The sequence below is a fragment of the Saccopteryx bilineata genome, chromosome 2 (assembly GCF_036850765.1).
Source record: "Saccopteryx bilineata isolate mSacBil1 chromosome 2, mSacBil1_pri_phased_curated, whole genome shotgun sequence".
In the NCBI taxonomy this organism is placed as follows: domain Eukaryota; kingdom Metazoa; phylum Chordata; class Mammalia; order Chiroptera; family Emballonuridae; genus Saccopteryx; species Saccopteryx bilineata.
The window spans coordinates 385859728-385883418 of NC_089491.1; the positions used below are offsets into that span (position 1 = coordinate 385859728).

General features: G+C 50.4%; 3 protein-coding genes across 5 annotated transcripts; 1 reads left to right on the plus strand and 2 right to left on the minus strand.

The window, feature by feature from the left end:
- Positions 1 to 556: 556 nt before the first annotated feature.
- CTDNEP1 (CTD nuclear envelope phosphatase 1) lies at positions 557 to 6979 on the minus strand. Its single transcript, XM_066264093.1, has 8 exons — positions 6171 to 6979; positions 3215 to 3281; positions 2999 to 3117; positions 2718 to 2789; positions 2224 to 2340; positions 1893 to 2004; positions 1479 to 1563; positions 557 to 1180 (listed from the first exon to the last, which is right to left on the minus strand). Exons 1-8 carry the CDS (start codon positions 6270 to 6272, stop codon positions 1120 to 1122), a joined length of 735 nt encoding a protein of 244 aa, XP_066120190.1. The 5' UTR covers positions 6273 to 6979; the 3' UTR covers positions 557 to 1119.
- A 354-nt stretch (positions 6980 to 7333) lies between these two features.
- Positions 7334 to 16103, plus strand: ELP5 (elongator acetyltransferase complex subunit 5). 3 transcript variants are annotated; one of them, XM_066264091.1, is made up of 9 exons: positions 7334 to 7542; positions 7638 to 7698; positions 7785 to 7865; positions 11777 to 11997; positions 13752 to 13933; positions 14680 to 14775; positions 14884 to 14984; positions 15613 to 15732; positions 15835 to 16103. In XM_066264091.1, exons 1-8 carry the CDS (start codon positions 7413 to 7415, stop codon positions 15725 to 15727), a joined length of 987 nt encoding a protein of 328 aa, XP_066120188.1. In that variant the 5' UTR covers positions 7334 to 7412; the 3' UTR covers positions 15728 to 15732; positions 15835 to 16103. The 3 variants fall into 3 exon arrangements, with proteins under 3 accessions (XP_066120188.1, XP_066120189.1, XP_066120187.1); XM_066264092.1 differs by having other exon boundaries at positions 13752 to 13855; positions 15613 to 16103; XM_066264090.1 differs by having other exon boundaries at positions 7335 to 7542; positions 15613 to 16103.
- Positions 16104 to 16246: 143 nt separating this feature from the next.
- On the minus strand, positions 16247 to 18529 carry CLDN7 (claudin 7). The gene is made up of 4 exons (XM_066264094.1): positions 17814 to 18529; positions 16902 to 17066; positions 16713 to 16797; positions 16247 to 16618 (listed from the first exon to the last, which is right to left on the minus strand). The coding sequence occupies exons 1-4, from the start codon at positions 18034 to 18036 to the stop codon at positions 16456 to 16458; spliced, it is 636 nt and encodes a 211-aa protein (XP_066120191.1). The 5' UTR covers positions 18037 to 18529; the 3' UTR covers positions 16247 to 16455.
- Between the last annotated feature and the right edge of the window lie 5162 nt (positions 18530 to 23691).

Here is a 23691-nt window from a genome sequence, read left to right on the forward strand (position 1 = left end):
CTGGAGAGTAGGTCTGATAGGTGGGGACTATGTCGCTCGCGGAAGGACATTTTCTAGTGTAGCAGAATCATGTGATCTCAGAGGAGGGCGGAGCGTCACGTGGCGGCTGTGGCAAGTAGAGCCGGCTCTGGGAGGAGGGCCTCGGGAGGTGGGGCCTGCTGCTGTTGGAGCGGGAGTCTGTAGGCTGGCTGGGTCACCCAGGCCAAGCTGGATAGTGGAGAGCTAGGTACCGGCTCCTGTATGCAAAGCCCGTTGAGCTTTTGTGTTCCGTCCCCCAGCCCGGCCTTTCTTCAGCTATATGCCATTTCTGGCCTCTAGGTTTCTCTTCCTCTCATACATCTGTGTCCTGCTCTGAAGCTCAACTTCCCTCCCTTTTGCTCACGGCCAGGATTCCAACCTGTCGCTAAGATGCTTCCATCAAAGCATCTGCTGTGCATGTCCTCTACTCCATCCTCAGCAGACCAACACCACCTCTCCCCCTACCTCTAGGACCGGGAGCAGTCTCTTCCCCTCTGCCCTTCATTTCCCAAAATCCCAGAGAAGGACCTTGGGCAGCTTTGATTTCAAAGTTATAATGCATGGTTTAAAAGAGAGGGGGAAAAAAAACAGAATGCTGGTTACAGGTCTGAGGGAAACTAGAGAAGGAAAATATAGAGAAAAGTAAGGGGGGGACAAGTTTGGGGAAAATCCAGTGGCCCAAATCCCAGTTTCCCACCCACAACCCGACCCTTGGAGTGAAGAATTAGATCAGTTTTGTACAAGAGTTTTTTAAAAAATCAAATCACAACAAAGCTGGCTTGGCTTCTCTTTGAGCCTCCTGGATTATCGAATGTTTGTCTCACTCTGGCCAGTCCTGTCTCTCCACCACAGACACCGATTATGTCCCAGTCTGGGGTTCCAGGGAGTGCGAACACAAAGTTAGAGAGAGGCTGCTTCCGAGTCTGGCCCATATGTCCATCCAGACTCCATACGGAGTGCAGGGCTCCCAGGGCAAAGAGGGGTAGGAGGGGCAGACCCTGCCCAGGCAGTCCTCACCACTGGACAGGGCATCAGACGGCATCCCGAGGGCTTACCCTCCCGTTCCCCCCCACCCCAACTCAGGTGGAGGGGGAGCAGCTGTCACCAGAGCCTATGTTGGTGAAGGTTTCGGCTCAGCACAGAGCGAACATCAGCGGTGAACCTGGGATGACAATAACTTGCATTGGTAGAGTCCTTAGAGTTGATATCCCCACACTAGTGTGAGGCAGCCTCACAGGAGAGGTGGGGCAGTCACCATTGTCACATGATGAGACTGAGGTTCAGTTTCCCCAGAACCCAATGGCTTAAGCATCAGCTTAAGTGTAAGACCTGTGTCCAAATGTTAAATGCTTAAGGGAAAAGAGAAAGTAAGTAAAACAGGACAAACTTTTATTCCCGCTTGGGATTCCCCCATCTCCTCCCTTCCTCAGTGATTGATCTAAGTGTCTAGCTTCCCTTACCTGAGGGCATCCAGCATCGGCAGCAGGTTAAGAAGGGCGGTGTCGCTGGGGTCACTAAACCAGGACTTGATGGGGATGGCATTGTCTAGGTTGAGTAAACAGTGCACGTGAGTAGAAACAAAGGATTCAGAAAAACTGTGTTTTTTCTTTTATTTGGGAGTAGGGATCATTATTTTAAAATACACCACTACCCACCCACCCATTCAAAATCAACTACTATATCTCGTTTTACCTGAAGCAAATCTGCTATGAGAAATTTGATTTATGAAGTAGACACATGGGGGAGGAGGAAAATCTCATTCAAAAACTTGCATCCTAACCTACAGTAAAGCAAGGCATCCCAGCTCCATGAATTCGAAATACCTCCTCAGAACCCCCTCTGGATCTTGATAGCCTCAACACACTGCCCCATACCTGGGTGGCTCCTGTAAGCCCCTGGGGAGTTATCCAGGATCACAATGCTGGAGAGGTCACTGTGGACCACTGAGAGGTCCTTGATGTAGCTGCCCAATTCCAAAGTGCAGTGCTGAAAGGCAGGGGGGGCTCGGGATCAGAAGGGGGCTCACCCTCTGTGATTGTACCCAATCCCAACAACACTATGGGCAGCCAAATCCCCATAAAAGGGATCAGGCAGTAGGCCTCCCTCAAGTCCCCAGAAGGTCCCTCCCATTCCTTCAAATTCAGATCCCTCCCTAGTGACCTGCCTCTGGAGCTTGACTCGTAGCCCTGGATTCCAGGCCCTCACCTGTCTGTAGTATCTCCTCTTGAGAATGCTTCTGCTATTGTCCAGTTTGTCAGCCACAGCAGAGCCATAGATCTCCATGCTTGCTGTGAACACGACCAGCTCGTACCACTGGCTCACCTGAAAGAGACGGGGAAAACTAGGTGTCAGAAGAGGTAATCTAGACACACAGTTCCCTTCCACTATGACTCCAGCCTTGTCCTTCAGGATTTGCAACAGTATCAAATGTCTCTGAAGACACAAAATTCTGAGTGCCCCCAGAGTCTTAGGCACCATATACCCTTAAGATTCAGAGATGCAAGAACGGAATAGCAGGAAGCCTGTGGAAGAACAGAATTATATCAGCAAAATAAATGAACCCAAATTACTAAAAGCCATTCTCCAACCATCCTACAACATCCCTTCCACAAAATTGCCTTTATCTGTTTCTACTCACCCCCCAGAGCCCTAAAACCCTTCTTTCATCACAGAGCTCCCTTTGGCTTTTGCGAACTCACCACTTCTAAGAAGAAATCCACATGGGGCCTCTTATGTACAAAAAACCGGACAGGATGTTTGTCTATTACCACCTGTAGAGGAACAGGGAAGGGCAGGAGGAAGTCCTGAGCAACACATCTTGGCCTGAGGACACTCCGCCCACCCTCCCATTGCCTGTTTCCCTCCTTCCGGCTGACTCTGGTGCCAGGGGATGGAGACAGGGAGAACATATTCTGGGACTGAGAAAGGTCTAGGTAGAGTAACAGACATAACTATTCTGTCACTTCCCACCCCCACACACCTTGAGGATGAAGTCAGGAGGTGTTCCAGGTCGGACTGTGGGTCTCAGAACCCCATCATGATGGGAGTGAATAAGTGTCTCATCCAGATCCAGCACCAGGATCTTCCTCTTCACCTGACCTGAGCCACAACAGGAAGGAATTAACGCCAACCAACCTCCAGCCCAGGCCTTGAACCCTCTCTCACCTTAAAGGATCTTCCCAGCCAGCATATTCACCTAGCCGATTCCGGGACACAGGAGATAAGGGAAGGATATCATATCGAACAGTTTGGTACTGAATTACCTGAAAACAAAAGAAAAAATTAGTACCCTTGGCAAGGAAATCTTCCCCAGTAACTAACAATAGGCAGCACATGTTGAACATTCACCATATGTTGGGCACCATCTAAGTGATTTAGGGTTATAAAACAACCTTGCCTAAGCCACATAGCTAGGAGTTCTTTAACCCTTTGAGCAGTAGGAACGTTCATGGACGTCCTTGTGCCTCCTGACATCCAGAGTACTATCGTACATGTGTAAGGCAACATGAAAAAAAGGCAAATGTATGTTCTTGTTTCCATAAATTGGTTATCAGACATGATTTTAAGTTAATAAGACTGTAACTAGAACTAATTTTATTTTTTGAAAAAAAAACAAACAAACTCACCCACCAGGGGTCAGCGAGCATGAAAAAACTCACTACTCAAAGGGTTGTTTGTCCTAATTAGAATGAAAATTCTGTGAGAGCATGGATTTTGTCACCATCATGGTTGTATTCCTAGAATACTGGAACAGGGGTGATTAATTAATATTAAAATAGATGAAGTGTTGGAGCCAGGATTGTGCTCATGCAGTCTGATACAAAAACCTGCTCATTAAGATACTTTTTCAGAGAAAGAAAGGGAGGGAGAGGGGCAGACGGAAAGAAAGAGAGGGAGAGAGATTTGTTGTTTTACTCACCCATACATTCACTGGTTGATTCCAGTTGTGCCCTGACCGGGGATCAGTATTGGGAAGATACTCTAACCAACTGAGCCACCTGGCCAGGGCCAAGAACCTGCTCTCTTAACCAAGAAATTATCTTGCTACATTGAATAAAGAAATGCACAGCTCTCCCCATGTCCACCCCAAAATTTGTTGTGACTTCCATCAGCCTTAAGACTTTTTAGGGGACACAAAACAGGAGTCAAGAAGGGTCCCTAGGCAGAATAGAGCATGAGGGAATCCAGGGGTTGTCAGGTCACCTAAGTTCCTCTGGCTAGGGGCCACCAGGCCTATTTTAACCAGCCACCTGTCCATTTCTGTCTCTATGAGCCAAGTCACAAGTTGCAGAGAACCTCAGCCCTCTGAACAGCCTCCTTTTCCTGGTACCCAGGACAAGGCAAAGGACACTGGAAAGCCCCACCCGCCAGATCCACTGGTAGGGGGTGGAGAAGGCCAGAGAGACGTAAAGGCTGTGAGTGAGAGGTGAAGATAGGACAAGGATATCACCACTTCAGCCTTCCAGCTTCTCCAGAGGTTCCTTTTTTAACTCTCAGATCTCCCCCATGAAAAGTCCAACAATTCCTTCCTCTGCTCTTTTATTCTAAGGCACAAACACTCTTCAGTCCACCCATAGGCCCTGAGCCTCACCAGAACCAGGCTCCCCCTTGCAAACCAAAGGGCCCTCACCCCTAATCCCAAGGCATCTGCCCTTCTTTTCTCCCTGGGCCATGACGAGGGCCGCAACAGCTCAACAGCTCAGGTGTCCTGCCCTGCTATCTCGGGTTGCACATGCTGGGCATGTAGGGACTGCTCCAAGCATCTGCCAGAAAGGGGGTGGGGGAAGAGACCAGATTGGAAGGGAAGGCAAGACAAAAGGCTGTGGGGTTAGTGCCACTCAAAGGAAAGCAACTACTAGATATGCTGAAGCACTACTCTGCACCCGGAACAAAAACTGGTGTTAGGGAAAGAAGGGGGGATGCTCAGAGCAAGGCCAGGCAAAGAAAGATGGCAGCTAACATAAAGAAAACCCCAGGCGCTAGCCCCACACAAATCTCAGCATATCTCACCCCGAATTCTTTGTGGCCTACAATCACGACCACCCTGAACAATCCTCAGTCTACATCAGGAAGTGGAAGAAGTGGAATGGTAAAGGAGATGCTAAATGCAAGGCTAGGCCCATTCCCTCAAATCACCACCACCACCACCCTAGGTTTTCTGGAAATTCTTTGACTTAAGCAGCCCTTACCGGGTTTTCTTCTTTCAAGTTTTACTGAGGTATGCCAAAGAGTACAGACCAGGAAACCTCTGCACCCGAGCTTTCTCCCCAGACTCCTTCAGAGGATTCTCACCAGTGGTGATGAGAATACAAGAGCCCATTCATTAAATGGTGTTGGCCTAAGGAATTTTGACTTTGATAAAAGCTACGGGGGAGGGAACCCTGAGATACTTGGATTCATGCGCAGTCTTCACTGCCCATGGTATCCCTCCAATGCTAGGGGCCTTTGGAAGAAACAAGGGTGCCTTGCCCTGGGTGGGATTCAAACCTATAATAGACAAACAGTCTTTAGATAGGGACAGCCAAACTTTAACGTGCTCCCTTCCAACACAAAAGCCCAACATAAAAAAGCATCTTAATCTCAGGATCTGAATAATTCTGGTACCCACACACACTATGAAGTTTTCTGGGCCTTTTTAGAGGAGTTCCCTTAATGCAAACCGCAGGGGTTTCTCCTTCACACACCCAGGGCTTTTCCCAAGTTCCCATCCTTGTTTGTCACATATGCCCTCCCACCCACGTCGACTCTTGACACATAAGCCTGTCTCCCCCTTGTTATAAGACCAAACGCACACGGAGTTTACTAACAGCAGGAGGGTCTCTCACAAGCCCGCATCAACAGTTCTGTTGCCATCAAACAGGTGTTCCCTGCCTCTCAGTTTCTTCAGCAACAACTCCAGCTTTCCTTTGGGCGCCCCACCCACCACCCTGGTCCCCAAGAATTGCCAAATCCAGTCCCCGTCAGAGCCCCCCCATCTAGGTTCTACTACAAGGGTCTCCCTCCTCCCCACCACACTTCATGCCCTGCTAAAGGTGCCCTTATTCTCTAACGGGAGAAGCCGTCGCCAGGACCAGAGGCCCGACACTGTCCCAGAAACCCGTGAGCACCGCTGACAGAGGTCCCCATCACGACCAGCGCCCACCCAAGCTCACCGTGCGGATCTGCCTCCGCAAAAGGTAAATGAAGAAGCTCCACAGCTTGGCGGCGAAGGCCACGAACGTGCGCAGCCCCAGCAGACACTGTGTCCGCATCATCCCGATGACCCCGGCACCGCCGGCCCCGGGGCCCCCGCGGCCCAACTCCGCCAGCCCCCCGGGGGCAGCCCCCCGCCGCCGGGAGGGGGAACGGGGGCCCCGAATGGCAGGAGAGGCTGCAGAGAGGGGCACGGAGAGGGCGGCTCAGAAAGCCACCCCCGGCGAGGGGAAAGCCCAGCGGAACCAGGATCTGGGGGACAGGCGTGGGCAGCCCGCAGGGGCCCACATGGGCAGGGAGTGGCACCGACGGCTTAACGGAGATTGCAGGCCGAGATAGACCGGGCTAGGACGGGGTCCTCCGAGACTAGGAGGAAAGGGGCTGGAGAATTGGGGGAGGGGGTGGTGGGGGAGGGGGCTAGGGAGAAAGAAGGGGGAGGGGAAGGAGGAAGCAGAGGGTGGCCCGCTGCGCAGGCGCGCTAGGGGGCTGCTCGCGGCAAAGGGGCGGGAGGGGACAGCGGCGCGCAAAGGGCTGCGCCGGTGGAGAACGGGCCGGCCGAGCGAAGATGCGGGAAGGAGGGGGAGGGGGAGCCGAAGGGCGCGGATGGCTGAACCGGAGCGGCCTCCCCCTCCCCGAGGTCGGAGGCGCCTTAGCCGCTGGGAACCGGGGCTGCAGTTTCTGCAGCTGGATTTCCCACTCTGACAGGCGCCATTTTACCACCCAAAGGCCTCCCTCCTCCTTTCTCCCACCCTCCTCTTCCCTTCTGACACGACTTCCGGTGGTGACGTGTATTCGCTTCACCGAGACTAATGCTCCCCACTCGGCCTACGGGGGTGGAGATAAGGAAAGTGGTGTGTGCCCCGAACAAGGCCGTAGTACGGCGCACGCGCGGAAGGCGGCGATGTAGCAGGACCCGGAGCGAAGTAGGCCCCGCCTCTAACGGGGTGAAAGGGGCGGGGTGACGTTATTGACCCCGAGTTCGGCGGGATGGGATCGTGCGTCCGTTTCCCCCTCCCATCGACAATTCCCCTAACCGCCCCTCCCGTCCTAGCCGCGGTAAAAATGCGGAGAGGAGCGTCTTCCGTACGTATGTGCGCCACTGCACGGGAGGAGCCCCTCTACGTGACCTGCCCTGAGAATATTGAACATAATCAATTCTCATTCTAGATTATGCCAGGTTTTAGTGGTGGGAGGAACCGTGGATGCCCCGCCCCTCCCCTGGGGAGGGCGGACAGCCGGTCGTGACGCCATCAGAGGGCGTCGGAATAGGGTGGGGACCGCATTTGGAGATGGAGTCTCTGTTGGCTCTTGGCGGCCTGGTACTTCTTCGTGGTGAGGGTGACAGGGTAGGGGTGGAGATTGAAACGGGTTTGTGAAGGCGGGAACCTCCGATCTCACGCTGTTTATCCGTCCCTCAATCTCCCCAGACTCTGTGGAGTGGGAGGGGCGCAGTCTCTTCAAGGCGCTTATCAAGAAATCAGCGCTGTCGTGAGTAACCCCCCGCTGCTTCCTGTCCTCCCCGGGAAGGAAGCCTGGGCCCCACTCTTTGACATTCTGCCTCCTATATTCCTCAGTGGAGAGCAGGTTCACATCCTGGGCTGTGAAGTGAGCGAGGAAGAGTTTCGAGAAGGTTTTGACTCCAGTATCAACAGCCAGTAAGTACGAAGGGAAAGACTTAATTGAATGTGGAACCTCTATTGCTAAGGAATTCCCTTTACAGCAACAAGCTCAGAACCTGGTATGTTCTGAGTAGCAGCTACTTATTAATTGAATGAATGGATATGGGTTTTTCAGGAAGTGAGAATTAGTAAGAGTAAGTGGTATTTGGAGACTCCAATGTAGAGATTATAAAATGAGACAGCCTGGCTGGTGTTGGCACAGTGGATAGAGCATTGGCCTGGGACGCTGAGGTCCCTGGTCACCAGCTCGAGTGTAGGATCATCCACATGACGCCAGTATCGCTGGCTTGAGCAGAGCCCCCTTGGTCAAGGCACATATGAGAAGCAATCTATGAACAACTAAAGTGATGCAGTAGGAGTATTTTTTTTAACTAGAATGAGAGCCTGACCAGGCAGTGGCGCAGTGGATAGAGTGTCGTACTGGGACGTGGAGAACCCAGGTTCGAAACCCTGAGGTCACCAGGTCACCAGCTCGAATGTGAGATCATAGACATGACCTCATGGTCACGGCCTGAGCAAGGGGTCACTGGCTCAGCTGAAGCGCCCCTCCCCATGAAGGCACATGTGAGAAAGCAATCAATGAACAACTAAAATGCTGTAACTACAAGTTGATGCTCCTCATCCCTCTCCCTTCCTGTCTGTCCCTGTCTTGTCCATCTCTCTCTTGCTCTCTCCTGCACATGCTAAAAAAAAGGATTACTTCATCCTGCCCTGTGGTTGTGCAGTGGATAGAGCATGGACCTGGGATGCTGAGGTTGCTGGTTGGAAATCCTGGACTTGCCTGTGTAAGGCCAATACGACAAGCAACAAGCAAACAATGAACAACTAAAGTGAAGCAACTATGTGTCGGTACTTACTCTTCCCTCCCCACTCGCCTGTAAAATCAATATATAAAAATTCTTTTTTTTTAAATTTTTTATTTATTTATTTTTTACAGAGACAGAGAATGAGTCAGAGAGCGGGCTAGACAGGGACAGATAGACAGGAACGGAGAGAGATGAGAAGCGTCAATCATTACTTTTTCATTGCACGTTGCAACACCTTAGTTGTTCATTGATTGCTTTCTCATATGTGCCTTGACCGCGGGCCTTTTGGAGACTGAGTAACCCCTTGCTCGAGCCAATGACCTTGGGTTCAAGTTGGTGGGTTTTTTTTTGTTGTTGTTGTTGTTGTTTTTTTGTATTTTTCTTAAGTTGTAAATGGGAGGCAAACTCCTGCATGCGCCTGACCGGGATCCACCTGGCACGCCCACCAGGGGGCTATGCTCTGCCGCAGTCAGAGCCATTTTAGCGCCTGAGGTAGAGGAGGCCACAGAGCCATCCTCCGCGCCCAGGCCAACTTTGCTCCAATGGAGCCTCGCCTGTGGGAGGGGAAGAGAGAGACAGAGAGGAAGGAGAGGGGGAGGGGTGGAGAAGCAGATGGGCGCTTCTCCTGTGTGCCCTGGCTGGGAATTGAACCTGTGACTCCCGCACACCAGGCTGACGCTCTACCACTGAGCAAACCGGCCAGGGCAAGCTGATGGGTTTTTGCTCAAACCAGATGAGCCCGCGCTCAAGCTGGCGACCTCGGGGTCTCGAACCTGGGTCCTCTGCATCCCAGTCTGACACTCTATCCACTGCGCCACCACCTGGTCAGGCTAAAACTTTTTTTTTTTTTTTTTTTTTTTTACAGAGACGGAGTGAGAGAGAGGGATAGACAGGGACAGACAGACAGGAACGGAGAGAGATGAGAAGCATCAACCATTAGTTTTCATTGCGCGTTGCAACACCTTAGTTGTTCATTGATTGCTTTCTCATATGTGCCTTGACTATGGGCCTTCAGCAGACCAAGTAACCCCTTGCTGGAGCCAGCAACCTTGGGTTCAAGCTGTGGGCTTTTGCTCAAACCAGATGAGCCTGCGCTCAAACTGGTGACTTTGGGGTCTCGAACCTGGGTCCTTCCACATCCCAGTCCGACGCTCTATCCACTGCGCCATCTGGTCAGGCTAAAAATTCTTTTTTAATTTTCTTTTTTTTTTATTTTTTATAGTGAGAGACTGGAAGGGAGAGATGAGAAGCACCAACTCATAGTTGCACCACTTTAGTTGTTCATTGATTGCTTTTTCATATGCACCTTGATGGGAGCGGGGGTATTCCCACCAAACCAGTGATTTCATACTCAGGCCAGCAACCTTTGAGGTCAAGCCAGTGACCATGGGGTCATGTCTATGATTCTATGCTCAAGCCAGATGAGTCCATACTCAAGCTGATGACCTTGGGTTTTGAACCTGGGTCCTTGGCGTCCCAGGTCAACACTATCCACTGCACCACCACTGATCAGGCCATAACTTAATTCTTGACCTTTGCTAAGGTGTTCTACAGGCTGGAACCATGTCTCATGTTCTTTCCTTTCTGTTTATTCATCCAGAGAATAACACACTTTAGACACCACTCAGGATATACAGTGTTTCCGTAAAGTCATGGTGTACTTTTGACCGGTCACAGGAAAGCAACAAAAAACGATAGAAATGTGAAATCTGTACCAAATAAAAGGAAAACTCTCCCAGTTTCATACCTATTCAGTGCAGTTTGATGTGGGCTCATGCACAGATTTTTTAGGGCTCCTTAGGTAGCTATCCCGTATAGCCTCTACAGACTCGTCACTGACTGATGGCCTACCAGAACGGGGTTTCTCCACCAAACTCTCAGTTTCCTTCAACTGCTTATCCCACCGAGTAACGTTATTCCTATGTGGTGGTGCTTTGTTATAAACGCGCCAATATTCATGTTGCACTTTGGTCACGGATTTGAATTTAGCGAGCCACAGAACACACTGAACGTTCCTCTGTACCGTCCACATCTCGACTGGCATGGCTGTGGGCTGCTCCGCCGTATACATGGTGTTACATCATCATCTGCGCATGCGCACATGCTGCCACATCATCCTACAGAAACTGGGAGGGTTTTCCTTTTACTTAGTGCAGGTTTCACATTTCCATTGTCTTTTTTTTTTTTTTTTTTTTTTTTTTGTGGAAAAATAAAAAGCTTTATTGAGTAGAGCGCATCCCGCCCGGCAAGGTTCCCTGGCCCCGAGGTAAGATGGAGGCCAGGGAAGTTGCTTTCCATTGTCTTTTGTTGCTTTCCTGTGACTGGTCAAAAGTGCACCATGACTTTACGGACACACTGTATTTGACAGTGGTGGTGGCTAACATTTATCACGTATTTAGTATGTCTCAAGCACTGCACTAAGTGTCAAGAGGTTTGTCTCCCTCTTTTACAAATTAAGAAGCTAAGTCTAAGATTAGTCATTTATCAATTCAGTGACCTTTAGTAATTAGAAAACCCAAGCTTGAAGCTCAGAGCTGCCTAATGCCAGAGTCTGTGCAATCAATCACCGTATGCTACTTCTAAGTTACTACCTTTCACTGGTATATGGGATATTAGTGAAAATGGAGAAGAGAGAGCCACAGAGATCAGAGGATGAATTTCAAGACTAGGGGAAAAGGCCTGACCAGGTGGTGGCGCAGTGGATAGAGCGTCGGACTGGGGTGCGGAAAGACCCGGGTTTGAAACCCCGAGGTCGCCAGCTTGAGCACGGGCTCATCTGGTTTGAGGAAAAGCCCACCAGCTTGAACCCAGGTCGCTGGCTCCAGCAAGGGGTTACTCGGTCTGCTGAAGGCCCACGGTCAAGGCACGTATGAGAGAGCAATCAATGAACAACTAAGGTGTTACAATGCGCAATGAAAAACTAATGATTGATGCTTCTCATCTCTCTCTGTTCCTGTCTGTCTGTCCTGTCTATCCCTCTCTCTGACTCTCTCTCTGTCTCTGTAAAAAATAAATATTAAAAAAAAAAAAAGACTAGGGGAAAAGGGCAGTATTATGTTGTCTCCTATTTTCCCTTTGTAGGCTGGTTTACCATGACTTCTTCAGAGACCCTCTCAACTGGTCAAAGACTGGGGATGCCCTTCCTGGGGGGCCCCTGGGAGTCTTGAGAGCTATGTGCACGAGGACAGGTCCTGGTCCTGTCACCATTGCTCTTGATTCACTTAGCTGGCTGCTGCTTCACCTTCCCTGTACTACACTCTGCCAGACCCTGAATGCTCTGAGCCATAAAGACTCCTGCCCTGGTGAGACCCCCCTCCTTCATTACTTCCCCTCATGCATCTCCCCTGCCAAGGAACATGCCCCTTTCCACCCTAAGGAGAAACATAACAGGGTCGCCAAGTGGATCTTATTCCTTCTCTTTATACTAGTTAAAGAAATGTATACTAGTTCTTGACTTCTCTGTAATGCCACCTACCAATCACTTTCTTCTTTTCCAAGTTATTTTTTACTTACGTTACTTACTTATTCAACAAATTTTAAATACATACAGTGTTTCAGATACCACTTCAGAAAACGGGAAAATAAAGACTAGCTGTAGCCAGGTCCTTGTCTTCCAGGAGCCCAAAGTTTCATCAAGGATACAAACAGGTAAACAAGCAGTTAGAAGATATTCTGATAAAAGCCATGATGATGAAGGAACATAAACAGAGTACCACCATAAGGAAGGAACTGTCTTAAAGAGCAAGGCGTCAGCCTGGCAAATATGGCCTGGCCCCTGGCACTAGAACTAGCTTTGAAGTACAGGGACAAAATTAGATTTACAGTTCTGATACATGAAACAAGAATTTATTATTTTTTTAATATTGGCTGACTGATTTATTTTAGGGAGGAGAAAAATCTATTCTGTTCCACTTATTTATGCGGTCCTTAGTTGCTTTTTTTTTTAATTTTCTTTTTTTTTTACAGAGACAGAGGCAGAGAGAGGGATAGACAGGGACAGACAGACAGGAACAGAGAGATGAGAAGCATCAATCATTAGTTTTTTGTTGCGATACCTTAGTTGTTCATTGATTGCTTTCTCATATGTGCCTTGACCGTGGGCCTTCAGTAGACCGAGTAACCCCTTGCTCAAGCCAGCGACCTTGGGTCCAAGCTGGTGAGCTTTTGCTCAAACCAGATGAGCCTGTGCTCAAGCTGGCAACCTCAGGGTCTCGAACCTGGGTCCTTCCGCATCCCAGTCCGACGCTCTACCCACTGTGCCACTGCCTGGTCAGGCTGATTGATTCTTATACATGCCCTGACTGGGGATCAAACTGGTAACCTTGGAGTATTGGGACAATACTCTAACCATCTGAACTATCTGGCCAGGGAAAAGTTTTATTCTTGTAATATTATTTATTAACTTACTATTTTTCATACAAACAACTATAAACCTACTTTTGCCCCACCCTGTACACTGGGTACTAGCATGGCCTTTGGAATCAGATTTCTAGCTTTGTATTCAGGAACTTGATCTCTCAGTGCTTTGATTTCTTCTATAAAGTGTGTAATTGTCATTTTTGTAGATCATATATGGTCAAATGTCAAACGGGCAATTTCACATGGTTCAACTTAAAAATGCTGACCTTTGTAAAGATGGAAAAGTGCAGTGCCTAACACTTTGTGACTGCTCCCCAAAAGAGAGGGAATCTAAGGCACTGGCTGGGATCTTGGCAAGTTCCAAAAACTGAAAGTAATTAAGTGTGTAAGAGATGAGGCAGGGACCAGATGATGAAAGTGTCAGTTCATCCTGTATACAGGTCATGAGTGGCTCCTGAGGACTGAGTCAGAATGATGCCTTGGTCAGATTTACATTGGAGTAAGAAAGGACGTGATAAGTGAGAGCTGAAATGGGCTCAAAGTGGGGCCATGAGACTGGCCAGAGCAAGTCAGGAGTGTGGCAGAGCTGTGATGAAATTTGGGCCTGCCTCTCTTTCCTCTTCACTATTTGATTACTGGCCTCTGCCGTGAAAGCTTCCTACTGCCCTTTATATCTACGTTTCTTGCACCTCTCCAGGTGACAGCTTCCCATCCGAACACGTGCATGTGCTGGGCCTACTACATGAAGAGCTTCATGGCCCAGGCCCCTTGGCAGCATTGAGCACCCTTGCTCAGACTGAGGTGACACTGAGCGGTACAGGGGACCAGGCCTCGGCTTGCATTCTCTATAGGAGACCCCAACAGCGCCCAATATATAAGGTCAGGAGAAACACCGAGGGGCCAGACAGGGGAAGAGCAATAAAAAAGCTGATGTGATGGAGCATTTCTCTGTGCTTTCATCATTTCATTTATTATTTCCCTCATTTAATCTTCACAGCTACCCTGTGATGGGTTTATTATTCCCGTTTTGCAATCTGGGAAACTCAGATCCTGTGAGCTTGACCAATGAGATACTGCCTCCTGGGAAATGGAAAAGAGAAAAGACTGGGAATGGTTACTATAGGGGAGAAGGAACAAGTCCATATGGAGAGGTTTGAAGGAGAGGTGAGGTGGAGAGTAAGACATGAAAGCCAGTTATATAGCTGATTGGGGCTGGAGGTATTAGGTCTTTAGTTCTGATTTCTCCAGTGAGAGAGAAAAAAACTTTGATACTTTGTGTGTGTGTGGGGGGGCAGAGACAGGGAGAGTTAGAGAGAGGGACAGACAGGAAAGGAGAGAGATGAGAAACAACAGTTCTCGTTGTGGTTCCTTAGTTGTTCATTGATTGCTTTCTCATATGTGCCTTGACTGGGAGGCTACAGCAGACCAAGTGACCCCTTGCTCAAGCCAGCAACCTTGGGTTCTAGCTGGTGAGCTTTGCTCAAACGAGATGAGCCCACGCTCAAGCTAGCAACCTTGGGGTCTCGAACCTGGGTCCTCCACATCCCAATCTGACACCCTATCCACTGCTCCACTTCCTGGTCAGGCAACTTTGATACTCTTAATACTCTTCTTTCTTTTCCCAGACTCAATGGTTCTCCATCCTGCCTGACTTTAGCCTGGATCTCCAAGGGGTGTCTCCCCTAAAGTCTCAGCCCCATCCAGATGCTTACACATCCCCGGTATCTAAGAGTGCCCAGGCCTGGCAAAAAATAAAAATTGCAGGGGGTGGGGGTGGGGTCAGAAATTACAGGGATTGGGCAGAGTGGCAGCATCCCTTGTACCTACAGGTGGATCTCAGTACTCACTTGACCTTTAACCTTCACCTATCCAAGAAAGAGAAGGAAGCCAAAGATAGCCTGACTCTTCCCTTCCAGTTCAGCTCTGAAAAGTAAGTTTGTGCCCTCTGTGCCTGGGTCCCTGAGTAGAGCCCAGCATCTGGGCCTGAGAGGTGGGGCAACAAGTTATTGATTAACCTCTCAGACTTTATAGGGGTTGAAGTCCGTCTCTAGAGCCAAGTCTGGGAGTGGTTCTCTACCCATCCATACCTCAACAAAGGCAAAAGCCTTTGTCTCTTTTCTTTCCATTACAGCCTTGGGTCCTAGCTCCATAGTTGTCCCCAGAGCAATCTTGAGTTTAGGCTGAGCCAGACCAGACCCTGGGGAAGTGGCCTTATATCTAGGTAACAGTACTAGGACAGGAAGCTACATGGGGAAGGTTAATAGAGGCTTAGTAGATGCCTGTTATTGTGCCCAGTGTGTGGGTGGATGAAGCAAGACAATGGCAGGAGCCTTGCTCTCAAGCTTCTAAGAATAACAACTCAGTTTTATTAAGAGAGCAGTATAAGAGTATTCCAGTACCAAATGGTGCCTCAGTACTAACTAAATCAGGAAATCAGAGGAAGAGACTTGGACCAAAAAACATGGAGAACAAAGAGTCAAAGTCGCCAGGTTCAGGGTATTCAGACAGGACCCCTACTACCCACCTTCACTAACACCAACTCTTCTCATGTCTCTCAGACAGCATGCTCTATTGCGCCGTGGTCTAGGCCAGGCTACCAGCCACATCTTCTATGAGCCAGATGCTTATGATGACCTGGACCAGGAAGACCCAGATGATGACCTAGATATTTGACGATTGTAATTGAGGAGAGGTCGGGAGACCTTGGGCCCATAACCATCCTCCTTTTGTTCGAGTTGACCTTACCTATTCCTGCCTTGTTTTGTTTCCTATGTTTCTAGAGACCCTGCCTTATAACCCATGAACCAGGGAGCAGCATCCAGTCAGGATAAAAAGTAGAATGGGAGCAGAGGAGACGAGAGTCTAGGAAATCCACCCACCAATCCTAATAAAAGTTTTTGTTTTTAATGAAAAAAGAAAGTCTTAAGCAGCTATTTAAGCAAGAGTTGGGAGTGGGAGGGACTCAAGGTTGGGAATGAATGAGAAAAACCAAACACCTAGGTCTTCTAGAGTCAGCAGTCCTTGTTGTGGCTTGGATACCAGTGAAATGGTAGAACAAGGATGGCTTGGTACGCCATCGGTGCTCAATGGTTTTGTCTTTAGCTGACATAGGTGTACTTTAGGTTCCAGGCTCCCTGCGAGGATCCTAGTAGGAAGAAAGCAAAGGCCCTGAAGGGAAAAAAAGAAGCCTACTTTCCAAAACATACTTTTTATTACTGTACAAAAAACACCCCTCTTTGGTCTCCCCCACCCAGCCCCCAGGGAACTGCACATGGTGTGCAGGGCTGGAGTGACCTATGGCTTTTGCACATCCTACCCATGGGCTGAGCTCTCTGCCCCAGGTCCTTTCAAGAGTCTGGGCACACTCATAGGCTGCCAGGCTGGGGCAAGGGAGCCCCAGGTCACACATACTCCTTGGCAGAGTTGGGCTGAGAATAGGAGCGGGGTGCACGGTACCCAGCTTTGCTCTCATTCCCAGGACAGGAGCAAGAGAGCAGTGCACCTCCCAAGAGGGCCAGAGCAGATCCTGCCCAGCCAATGAAGATGGCAGGGCCAAACTCATACCTGTGGAGAGATGAGATTGATTGGGTTCAGAAACTGGCCTGCCTCTCCCGACCTCCAAACCTTTTCCCTTAGGAAGCAGGATTCCCATACTTACTTAACATTCATGGGGACCAAAGGGTTATAGAAGTCTGTGATAATCATGTGGCCATACCAGGAGCAAGCTATCAAAGCAGCAAGACCTGGAGAGAGAATGAGGATTCAGATAGCGTGGGCCCCCCAAACCCGCACCTTGCCCAGTATCATTTCTCAGAGCTCTTGGGGCCACCTTGAACCTGTGACTCACCTGCCACAATAAAAATGATGCCTCCAGTCATGGCTATACGGGCCTTCTTCGCTTTGTCATCTCCCCCACAGCGTGTGCACTTCATGCCCATCGTTGCCACGAACATGGCTAGTAAGCCCAGCACCAGGGATACCACCATTAGGGCTCGAGTGGCCTGAATGGCCGCTGGGGGGATGGGAATAGCACTTTCATTGCAGGAAGTGCAGGCAGCCCTCAGACGGCTCCAGCCTTCCAGCCGCCCACCGCCGGCCTGAGATGTCCTCGACGTCCAAGTCCCTGGCCGGTTTTGGGTGGATCCCAGCTCCGCCCCGCCCAATCTCTGCTCTCGGACCCGCCCGGGGCGCCCAGGTTTCGATGAAACTGCCCGGGGTAGGGGGAAGGGTGAAAGGGAGCAGCGGAGGCCGCAGACAACGGCCCCCGTCCCGGTTCTGACCCTGCTATCTATCGAGGACATAGTGGTTGTGGCTTCGTCTAATCGGCCGATAAGATTAGAGGCCGCAGGCGTCTGCCCACATCTGACAAGAGCGCACTGCTCCTCCGCCTACCCCGCGGCCTTCTACCCGCGCCACCCTTTGTCCCAGAGAAAAGGGCGGGAGTGGGGGAAGCCACTGCCAGCCTAGGACGGTAGGGGAGAAGAGACCCCGGCCCAGGACCCAGTCACCCCTGAGGAGCTGGGGGTGGGAGAGGGGTGCAGCCGGCCGCGTGCGGGCCTACGTGCAGTCGCCAGGACCCCGGTGCGCTAGGGCCAGCCGCACTGTCCGGTCCCAGCCGCTCCCGGGCCCTCCCCCTCCTCTCCTCGCCGGCTCCCGGGCAACCCAAGACGTCAGGCCGCGCGGGCCCCGGCCCTGCCTCACACCCCACCCGGTGACCTCGGCCCTGGGCGCGTCCGCCCCGTCGATCTCGCGGCCTTACCCGGCAGGGCGAGCACGGAGTCGTACATTTTGCAGCTCATCACTCCCGTGCTCTGAGTGATGCAGTCCATCCACAGCCCCTTGTACATGGCCTGGGCCGTGATGATGTTGTCGCCCGCGTACGAGCTCATCTGCCACTGCGGAATGGCGGTGCACGCCACCAGGCCCACCCAGCCCAGCAGGGCCATGGAGAAGCCCAGCAGCTGCAGGCCCGAGTTGGCCATTCTGCCCTCAGAAAAAGACTGGGGCGCTTCTGCAGTAAAACAAACTTCGAGGGCGACCCCACAAGACAACTTGGGGTGAAGTTCTAAGTAGCCCAAAGAGAGAAAAAAGTTTTTGGTCGAGTGACTGCAAATTTCTTATCACCTGAAGTAAATACAAATCGCCCCTCCGGCGGGGCGAGGGTCTCCCAGCAGAGGGAACTGGCTACGCCCGGAAGACTGGTGGCCGACAAAGGCGGTCCCCGAAGGCCAGGCCGCTCCCTCCGGCGCTCTCGGCGACGCTACCCTAACAAAAGGTGGAGGGGCGCTATGGGCGCGATCCTGGGGGCTGGAAGTCCCCAAAGTACCCTGAGCTGTCGGCCCGAAGCGGAGATGAGAGCAGCAGTGAGGAGGCAGATGCGGGCGGACAGGTGCCGCGCACCTGAGTATATGTAGGGCGTCAGGGGCGCGCCCCGGCGGGCACTGGGAGCCCAAGGAGGAGCGGAACCGGAGGGGCGGCCAAGGGTGACCTGACGTCACCAGAGGGACACTCACCTGGGCCGGAAGTCCTGGCCCCCACCCCTCCTCTCCCAGGTGTAGAGGAAGAAACCTGAGCACCAGGGTCACGCCCCTTCGCTTGTGGGTCTTTGACCGCAGGCGAGGAGAGGGCGGAGGCTTCTCGGAAGTCAGCCCCTCCGCACTGGACTTCGCTCGGGCGCCACGATGCCCCTTCCTCTCTCCCCAACAGGTGCGCCAGGTACGCCCCTGGCCAGCCTTCGCTCCGCCCTCCTCCGCCCTTCCCTGCAGGGACTCAGCTTCCACTTTAAGCGCTCTTTTTTGCTCCCTTCTCTCCCCCCATCTTCTGCTCTACTCCTTTTTCTTCTGTCTCCTATTCTAGCCGACCCCACCTTCAGGTGTCCTGGCTCCATTCCTCAGATCTCTCCCTGCAGCAGCCGTGTTGGAGCCACCGCCCCCTCTGCTGTCCGTTGCCCTCCTACCCTGCCCTCCAGCAGGTTCCTGGCTTTCAGGCGTGACCTTCCATCCTCTTGGCCCCCTCCGTTCAAATCCCTGGCATGACTTAATGCCTAAGCCCTCAGCACCCCACACCTGGCTGTCGCTGTCCCGTCCCCCATCACAGGTCCTTGTAACGGAAGAAACCATTGAGACTAGAAGCCATCAGAGAGGACGGGGCAAGAACTCCATTGCAGCCTTGGCCACACCCCTCATTCCCTCCCTTGGAGTCTTTCCAAACTTGCCGTTCAACTTTTTCTCTTCTGCCCTCTCTCCAGTCAATACACACTTTCCCTCTGAGCTTGGACCTACCTATTTCCCTGCGCTCTCCCATCTTCTCTGTCCTCCCTAACATCTGGCTCTAATGTGACCTTCGCTTCAGCCCTCATACTCTCACCTCACCCCCAGGTTTCTTCTCTCACTCTCCGCAAACTATTACCCCATCTTTCCTCTGGATCTCTTTTCCCAGCATCCCCCATTCACTCACTTCTTCGTTTACCGTCTCCCCTTCCCTGCCTCTCCCACTTCCTATTTCATTCGCCTCTGGGTCTACCTTTGTACCCTACCTGCCTCCAGCCCCCTTGGAGTCCAGCATCACCAATTTCCTTTGCATCTTCTTACTCAGTTTCCTCCCAATCTTTCTTTCCTCCCACCTTGTCACACCTCTCAGGTTCACACACCATTCTTTCTCTTATTTCGTTTTTCTCTTTTCTTTACGCCCTCAACTCTCTAGCATTTCCAATTTTTTTTTAAATTATTTTATTTATTCATTTTTAGAGAGGAGAGAGAGAGAGAGAGACAGAGAGACAGAGAGAGAGAGAAGGGGGAGGAGCTGGAAGCATCCACTCCCAGATGTGCCTTGACCAGGCAAGCCCAGGGTTTCGAACCGGCAACCTCAGCATTTCCAGGTCGACGCTTTATCCACTGCGCCACCACAGGTCAGGCCATTTCCAATTTTTGTTCTTCCCTCTCAAACATTTCTCAGTACGTCTTTCCTTCTTGTATCCAATAAACATATTAAAGGCACCTGACTTGTGGTGGTTCAGTGGATAGTGTTGCCCAGTGAATGGACATCCCAGGTTCCATTCCCCATCAGGGCACATAAGAGAAGTGACCATCTGCCTCTCTCCTCCTTCTTCTCCCCCTTCTCTCCCTCTTCCACTCCCGCAGCCAGTGGCTCCATTGGTTTGAGTGCATGGTTCCCAATGCTGAGGATGGCTCTCTCAGTCTGAGCCAGTCAGTCTCAGGCGCAAAAAATAGCTATGCTGATTGGAGGGTTTGCTGGGTGGATCCTGGTGGGGGTGCATGTGGGAGTCTGTTTCACTATCTCCCCTCATCTCACTTAAAGAAAAAGAGAGAGAGAGTCTGACCTGTGGTGGTACCATGAATAAAAAGCATTGACCTGGAATGCTGAGGTTGTGGCTTCAAAACCTTGGGCTTGACCTGTCAAAGCACATACGGGAAGCAACTAGTACAAGTTGATGCTTCCTGCTTCTCCTCTCTTTTTCTCTCTCCCCCCATCTAAAAATCATTAAATAAAATTTAAAAAAAGAAAAGAAACCCCAAGGTTGCTGGCTAGAGCACAGGATCATTGACACGATCCCAAGGTCGCTGGCTTGAGTAAGGGGTCACTGGTTCAGCTGGAGCCCCCCCAGTCAAGGCACATGTGAGAAAGCAATCAATGAACAACTAAGGTACTGCAATGAAGAAGTGATGCTTCTCATCTCTCTCTCTTCCTGTCTGTGCTTCTCTCTGTCTCTTCTCCCACAGCCATGGCTGGGGTGTGAGCACATTGGCCTCGGGTGCTGAGGATGGCATTGTGAAGCCTCTGGCACTAAAAATGACTCGGTTACAAGCATGGCCCTGATGGGCAGAGCATCTGCCCTAGATGGGGGTTGCCAGGTGGAACCCAGTTTCAGCACATGTAGGAGACCGTCTCTCTATCTCCCTTCCTCTCAACTTGGAAAATAAGGAAATAAATAAATAAAGTGCTTTCATGCTTTAAAACTCCTTGTTATTTCTCATTACTTAAGTATATATATCCAAGCTCACTGCCACCACCTCAGGCCAAGCCACCATCACCTCTTGCCTGGACACTGCAACTTCCTCCAAACGGATCACCCTACACCCCCCCCCCCTTTTTTTTAAGACTTAATTTAGCCTGACCAGGCGGTGGCGCAGTGGATAGAGCGTTGGACTAGGATGCGGAGGGCCCAGGTTTGAGACCCTGAGGTTGCCAGCTTGAGCGCGGGCTCTTCTGGTTTGAGCAAAGCAACCAGCTTGGACTCAAGGTCGCTGGCTTGAGCAAAGGGTTACTCGTTCTGCTGAAGGCCCGCGGTCAAGGCACATATGAGAAAGCAATCAATGAACAACTAAGGTGTCACAACGAAAAACTGATGATTGATGCTTCTCATCTCTCTCCATTCCTGTCTATCCCTCTCTCTGACTCTGTCTCTATAAAAAAAAAAAACACAACAACCCACAACAACTTTATTTACCGATTTTACAGAGAGAGGAGGGGAGCACAGAACAAGAAGTATCAATTCAGAGTTGCTTCCTTTAGTTGTTCACTGGTTGCTTGTCATATGTGCCTTGACGTGGCAAGCCCAGGGTTTTGAACTGGCGACCTCAGCATTCAAGGTCAACACTTTATCCACTGCGCCACCACAGGTCAGGTGTGTTTCCTTTCTTCTTCTAAAATCTAGTCTCTAAAAGTAACTTTTGTTTGTTTGTATTTTTCTGAAGCTGGAAACCGGGAAGCAGTCAGACAGACTCCCGCATGCGCCCGACCGGGATCCACCCGGCACGCCCACCAGGGGGCGATGCTCTGCCCATCCGGGGCGTCGCTCTGCCATGACCAGAGCCACTCCAGCACCTGGGGCAGAGGCCAAGGAGCCATCCCCAGCTCCCGGGCCAACTTTTGCTCCAATGGAGCCTCGGCTGTGGGAGGGAAAGAGAGAGACAAAGAGGAAGGAGAGGGGGAAGGGTGGAGAAGCAGATGGGCGCTTCTCCTGTGTGCCCTGGCCGGGAATCGAACCTAGGACTTCCGCACGCCAGGCCGACGCTCTACCGCTGAGCCAACCGGCCAGGGCCAGTAACTTTTTTTTTAAACAAACTTAGATGTTGTCACTTCCTGTTGAACATCCTTAATGTCTTCCAACGGCACTCCTTTGCTCCTGTTGCTCCACTAGATTTGGCCTATGCCTTACCATGGCTTACCAGACTCCACTTCAGCCACACTGGCATCTCTCTGTTTCAGAAACATACTTCCTACCGAAGTGCCTTTGTACACTCTGCTCTCTATGCCTGATGCTGTCCATCTACCCCCACTTACCTTCCTCAACCCAGCTAGCCAACTAATCCTTCAGCTATCAGCTCAACTAGCCTCCTAGGAAGCCTGGCCTTACTACCCCGCCCCAGACTGAGTCAGATCACCTGTTGAATGCTCTCACCGCTACTTGTACTTTACTTTCAAAGCTCTTATCAGTTTGAAACTATTTACTTTGTGTGGTTATTTATTCAATGTCAGTCTCCCACTATAATAAGTTCCAGAGGGCAGAGATGTGTCTGGGTTTTATCACCAATAAATATTTGATGAATAAGTGTACAAATTTGAAAATTACATATATATATATGTATATATATATATTTTAAATTTTTTATTTATTTATTCATTTTAGAGAGAAGAGAGAGAGGGAGAGAGAGAGAGAGAGAGAGAGAGAGAGAGAGACAGGGGAGGAGCAGGAAGCATCAACTCCCATATGTGCCTTGACCAGGCAAACCCAGGGTTTCGAACCAGCGACCTCAGCATTTCCAGGTTGACGCTTTATCCACTGCGCCACCACGGGTCAGGCCTATATGTATATATTTTAGTGAGAGAGCAAGAGAGGGAGACAAACAGATAGGAAGGGAGAGAGATGAGAAGTATCAACTCGTAGTTGTATCACTTTAGTTGTTCATTGATTGTTTCTCACACGTGTTTTGACCCCTTGCTCAAGCCAGTGACCTTGGGCTTGAAGCCAGTGACCTTTGGGCTTAAGCCAGAGACCATGGGATCATGTCTATGATCCCACACTCAAGCCGGCGACCTTGGGGTTTTGAACCTGGGACCTCAGCATCCCAGGTCTATGCTCTATCCATTGCACCACCACGGTCAGGCAAAATTAACAATATTTTCATTCACTTGTGCAACAAATATTTTCTGAGTGTCTTTATAATGTATCAGGCACCTGGTTTGACACTGAGGATCTAGCTGTAAACAAGACAGATTAGGACACTGTGCTCATGTAACTTAGATTCTAGAGAGAGAAAGTAGACAATAAAAACATAAACAAAATGGTACATGTTTGAAGGCAATAAAACAGATTAATGTGATGAGATTGCATTCACTCCAGAGTGAAGTCAGGGAAACCTTTGTAGGGAGTGCAAATAACGAGCCAGCCATGACAGAACCATATTATAATCAGAGGAAACAGCAAGTGCTAAGACCTTGTGTCAGTTGCCCCTTTGAAAATTATGGTATTAATTTACAGCGGGATCCTTAACCTCACACTGTTGACATTTGGGACCAGAAAACTCTTTGATATGGATCTGTGCATTATAGCATATTTAGCATCTTTAACTTTTACTGATTCGATGCCAGTAGAACCTTCCCCCAAACTTCAATGT